This window comes from Enhydra lutris, unplaced genomic scaffold (assembly GCF_002288905.1).
Source record: "Enhydra lutris kenyoni isolate GAN:26980312 unplaced genomic scaffold, ASM228890v2 scaffoldscaffold11, whole genome shotgun sequence".
Taxonomy (NCBI): Eukaryota; Metazoa; Chordata; class Mammalia; order Carnivora; family Mustelidae; genus Enhydra; species Enhydra lutris.
Genome location: NW_019154095.1, coordinates 7,651,302 through 7,657,301, shown reverse-complemented (window position 1 = coordinate 7,657,301; position 6,000 = coordinate 7,651,302). Strand labels below are relative to the sequence as shown.

Below are 6,000 nucleotides of genomic sequence, written 5' to 3'. Positions count from 1 at the left end.
GAGAAAGAAAATCATCGTATATGTATATGACTCTCAATGTCTGGGTCTTGAAATTCGGAGCAGCGAGGCGGGGCCGGGGGGGGGGTCATTTTCTACTGAGAATGGAAAGTCAGGGGCCTTGGCAGCCGAGCTCGTGTTGCAACTGCTTCCAGGGAACGCCGTCAGGCCAGTGGCAGTCTGAGGAGAACTTTTACGGACAGTATAAATATTCTGAGCTCGGGGCATCATGACCAGCTGACATTTTCCTCCCTCAGGACCAGCTGTTCAGGAGCCTCCCAAAGGAGAGCCAGGCACATTTGCGACTTGGCTCAGAGCGGAGAGCCCCGCACGCTCTGGTGCAGCAATGTCGGTGTTAGAAGAAAGCCGGCCGTTTGCTCAACAGTTATCCAATGTCTACTTCACGATCCTTTCACTCTTCTGTTTCAAGCTTTTTGTGAAAATCAGCCTTGCCATCCTCAGTCACTTCTACATCGTGAAAGGCAACCGCAAGGAAGCAGCCAGGATAGCAGCTGAATTTTATGGAGTAACCCAAGGACAAGGTATGTTTATGGTAATGCTTTCTCGCTTCACGTGGCGTCTGACTACTGCTCCAGCCACAGCCCACGAAAACATCGCATGTTCTCCCTATGGGCTGCTTCCAAGTGAATATGCCCCAAAATGTCACCTTAGAAAAACATTCGTTAATTTCACGGCTTCATAAAAAAGAAAGTCATCTTGCTGGGTAAAGGTCTGGGTTAATGAAATCCAAGATATCATTGCAAAATAGAGTAGTGGAAACCTCCCATGGAGAAAAGTATTTTAAAACTAAACATTGCATTGGCCAAGCTATAATTTTAGAGGCTTCCATTACTGACTGCACTTCAGCTGCCCTTTAACATGGACCCAGACTTTTATGATTCTCAAACTGGCTCTTTCATCATATGTAAAACAATTATTATTAATGAGAACATCTGAAGGTTGTATTTGTTTTTCGCACCTTTTATTTGGCCAGGATTAAAAAATAAAACACGGCGTGTAGAATACTGAGATTTATGTCATGAGTTCTCCTGGATGGAATTGTCATTGCTTTGCTCAACTTGTAAAAAGTCGACTATAATACAATAGGAACATCAATGAACACACTTGATGTGGGCAGCCAGGTACATCAATCCATGTTTCTTAGAAGAAATTGAAGTATGAGACCAAATGAGAAAGTCATGTTAACCACAGACTTTAAAGGTTATAAAATCATTTATATTCTATTGGACTGGTATTCTGTACAATAAAAACAATTGTTACAGTGACCTTTAAGGTGACACTTTAATTTCTTACAGCCTTTGGATTAATTGCTGGTTTGAACATCAGCAAACGAGTATGAGCCCAAATGCCTCTAAAGTAACTTCAAATTTCAGAATCAAAATATACTATCATGGAATTAGAGAACATAATTTTTTTTAAAGAGCATTTAGACTGGAAAGCTTGCCTTCTTAGAATCTATTCTTCTGCCTTTTTGGTTTGTGGAATAATTCATTTTAGAATCTAGGTTAAGGTACATGCAAAGCTGAATGAAGGCAGAAAATCTTTTTTGGTATGTGAGGTGGATAGTAAGTCCATTTTTTGCCCCTGGAGGAAGAGAGTTCTTATGCAAAGTGAGGAATTTATGTACTCATTCAAAGCGAGGAAAATCTAAATGCCAGTATGAAACTCTCAAGAAGAAAGGGTCTACAGTAAACAGGCAATATGTAATCCTTTACTTCGCACCCTGCTTTAGAATGGCTGTCACTATTCAAATGTGGCACACACTATAGTTGTAAGTAGAATACTTTGTTTCAGAAGCAGCAAACACAGGAAACTAGATTGTAAAACAAACAAAAAACCCCCCAGTATTTCTAGATATAATTTGAAATTGATCATAAGGTGATGAGATTTATTCATTATTTCATCGTCAAATTTCTTGTCTACCTATTGTGAGAATTGCCATACATAAAAACATGAAATATTTGCTAAAAATCTACATGTTTTGTGGAGTGTCAAGCATTTTATTTATTTACTTTTTAAGATTTTATTTATTTGAGAGAGAGATTGAGAGAACCAGTGAGAGGGCCAAAGGGAGAAGCAGATTCCCTGCAGAGCAGGGAGCCTGACGTGAGACTCAATCCTAGGACCCCATGATCATGACCTGAGCTGAAGGCAGACACTTAACCAACTGAGCCACCCAGGCACCCTATGGCAAGCGTATTTGAGAAAGCTGCAGAAGCTCCTTTTTGTACATATTCATAAGTAACAGAAGACAATTGTCCTCTGTTGAATCTGATCTCAGTGCACTTTCACTGAAGCCACAGGAATATATGAAATGGCTCCCATGTTCCCATTTAGTTTCATGAGTCTATGTTTGTTAAGATATATTAGAACTCTAGGATGTCCCAAAAAGGAAAGAAAAAAATCAACACTTACTAATGGAAAAACACTTTTCCTAGAAATATAAATTGGGAACATAGGTTCTTAAAAATTTTTTTGTATTGTGTTAGTATTATATCAATTTAATAAAATTTTTCTTACATCTTGTATTAATCTATAGATTAAATAGACTATATTATAATTTTTATTCAATGCAAGCATAATTGGGCTCCAATTTTATTGTAATATTAGGAGGACAATCAGGTACCTAACAAACCGGTTTTTGTTTTGTTTTGTTCTGTGTTTTTTTACAAACTCATTCTTGATCTCCTACCTCTAAGAGTTAATTCTTCTTTGCCTAAGAAATTATTATTTTTTTCATTTTGACATAGCTCTTCCTTTTATTTACTACAACTGAACTATTTTTATTTTGTTTGTATTTGTATAATTAACCAATCAGGCTTAATTATCTTTGTTTAACCTAGCAATTTCCTCCTTCCTAGGAAAGATTATCACCTTCATTCCACTTTGAATTAGGCTTCTCATTCCTACTTTCAAGACTTAGCCAGATTGTTCCCCAACATTTCTGATGAGGAGTTGCCAAATTCCATGATATAGGAGACGATGTGTGTATTTTAATGTCTCTCATAACCACAGAGGACCCTGTTGACAACATTCTGGATGTCCTCCCCATGTCATAGTACTTTGGTATGAAGTAAAAGAAACCCTCTCTTACTAGATGCTATTGCAAATCAGCTCATTCTACTGGAGCAACACCGGGGAGGGTTTTTTGTTTTTTTCTTCAAGTACTTTCTAGTCAGGCTTGAGACCAAGGTGTGGTTACCCAAGCCTGCTGGAAGTTAAATGGCAACTAAAGTAGTTTAAGATTATTTCCTGCTTGATCTCCTTGCGAGACCAGTAAAACTTACAAATCTGCCTCTTCGTGTTTGAAACGGAAGACTTTTATCAACTCTGCCATCACACAATTTGTCACGACTTTTCTCTGTACCTGCTTCCTGTACCGTTCTTGCTGTTAAACGTCCTGCTTACAATCTTTAAAATATCAGAGGACTAGTCTATTTTTAAAGCTAGCACTATACTTTGAGACTAACAGGGAGGCTGACAGGAGCTGAAAAGTGTCTTCAGCTGTGGTATCAAACAGTACAGACAGATGATAAAGATGTGGGGCGGGGGTTACATAGATTTTATGAAATCATTCTAAGAGCTGAGATGAAGTCACGAACTACTAATGCCTCCAAGGACACTTCAAGAGGCACCAACTCTCTTCTGTTAAGAGTAATAATGTTGTCCTGGGAGCCTGGGTGGCTCAGTTGGTTAAGCACCTTCCTTTGGGTCATGTTGTGATCCTGGGGTCCTGGGATTGAGGCCCACGTCTGGGGGTCTCTGCTCAGAGGGGAGTCTGTTTCTCCTCTGCCTCTACACCCCTGCTCATGCTCTCTCTTTCAAATAAATAAAATTAAAAAAAAAAAAAACAAAATGAAAAGAAGAAAGGATGAATCTGATGATACCTTTAAATGGCATTGGTGGAGAGCAGATGTTACTTTAGGGGAGCTTCTTGTCTCCCAGAGTTAGATGTGGACAAACCGAGAGGAAAAATAGGTCTGTCAGCAGAGGGACTGATTAGCCATGCAGGCGCAGGTGAGCCCTCAGCGTCCATCCAGGCCACAGAGGGGGCTGGACCCTTCGCTGCTCCGTGAGTCTTCGGACTCGCCTTCCCCCAGTGTGAAACATCGGGGTAACTCGGAAGGTAATAAAACTAGAATCTGCATTCTAGTCTTACATTTGATTTATTTCTGTCTTCCTTTTGTTCCGCTTTTTCATCACCAACTAACCTTCTGGTTAGGATTTGGCACTTCCCGTGGCCCTGTCCCCAGAAAGGGAATGAGCTGTCTCGCCCCCAGGAGCGGGGGAGTCCATGTGACATTTACGCTTCTTGTAAATTAATGTATTTACATCTTGTTATCCTCTTCGGTAGTGTTCTGTGTTCTCTGAGTTTTAAGTCCACCTCTGACGTGTGAATTTGCTCCAGCTTTGCTGACAGATCGGGTTTCTGAGTCTCCAAGACCACAGACCAGAGTTGACACTGTGGAAAATTCATCAAAGTAATGTCTCTCTGTGAGGTGGCTTGAAACACAATCCTTGTGACATCCAGAATTCTTCAGGCACTCCTTTCACAGTTGGGACTTTATATAGAATTACAGAATGCATGTGCAATCATCTGAGAGACTCTGTTTTTGTGACTTCATAAATTTGGTTTGGGGGTTACCATTAAGCATGTTTTTGTTTTGTTTTGTTTTGTTTTGTTTTTTGACGTGTCTCTTGTTGACATTTGAAAATAGGCTATGGTGTAAACTTGCTACTACAAGTCCAATGGCCAAAGTGCTGGCCATTTTAGAGAATAGGCTGAGCTGGGTAGGAAAAGCAGCTAGAATTTTATATAATGTCATTCATTGTTTTCCCCATCAAAAAGCCCATCTCAGGTTTGAAAACAGCTTTAGGAATTTAGCTTTGCATCAGACGTCAACCACAGCAGCAGCAGTGATCATGTTTGCCTGTATCCGAGGAGCCATGTAGTTTTTGATGCCTGGTGTTGACTGTGTTGGGGATAGTTATGTTAGGAACGTGTCTCAGAATCTCAGCAGTGAAAAACTGCAAGAGGCAAATCTGTAGGATGACTTCTTTCACAGTGTTCATTATATAAAGGTATAAAAATACCTTGACGATGTGAGAGCTTTGGACACTTTTCCATACTTAGGTGGAGCTCTCTCTAAGAATAACTTGAGCCAATAGGACTGTTCTTCTATGACAAAAGGCAGGACATTATAATCGAAAGTGTTACAAAAAAAAAAAAAAATTTAAGCTATTTTCATTTTGCCCAAGCTCTATTTTTCTGGAAATGTCAGAGCACTTTTTTTGGAAGAGACCATTATAATCCTGTGAATTAAAGATGGAATGTGGGAACAAAGTTCCAAGTTCACAGAAGACTGTCATATTTCTAACATTAATATCTTTCCTCTTCCTCTATACTTGGAGAAATGAATGAATTTTTAGAATTAAAGAACTTGGCATACTGATAACAGCTTGCGAGGGGTCAGTTTTCCTGGGAATAGTCTTCTCATGCCTTTTGTCTCTCTCTCTCCTTTCTTATGTGTCATTCATTATTTGCTCCTTTATTACTTAAACTGTTGACTTGTGTGTATTGTATGTCACAGGCTCTATGCTGGGCATTGAAAAAATACACAAACGAACCATAATCCCTTTCCTAAAGGTGTATATCATCTAGTGGGAGACAGATAACTGAGCAGTTTAAAAACATGGAAAGTGCCATTTTACAAGGCTAGAGAAGATGCTGTGAGCACAGAGGTGAGGGTATAGGGATAAGAATAGATCTGCCCAGGACATGTCGTGAAAAAGAAGTTTTACTGGCAATATATATATATTCTCTCCTGTAATCGTGCATGTATCCTTGTTCATAACGCTTAAAACCTTCCCAATTCTCCACTTTCACTGTCTCATTCTCTTTTTCATCTCTATTATTATTATTATTTCTGACTCACATTTCTTCTGCCTAAGTTTTTATGTAAAAGCTCAGAGTTTTATTTT

The 6,000-nt window shown here is 39.3% G+C and overlaps 1 protein-coding gene across 1 annotated transcript in view; it reads left to right on the top strand.

Moving 5' to 3' along the window:
* The first annotated feature begins 343 nt into the window (after positions 1 to 343).
* LOC111144549 (ankyrin repeat and SOCS box containing 5) overlaps positions 344 to 6,000 on the top strand; it is a 48,187-nt gene continuing 42,530 nt past the window's right edge. Inside the window, exon 1 of the mRNA XM_022498875.1 lies at positions 344 to 539. Coding sequence (XP_022354583.1) covers positions 344 to 539 — 196 coding nt within the window. The remainder of the gene's footprint in view (positions 540 to 6,000) is intronic.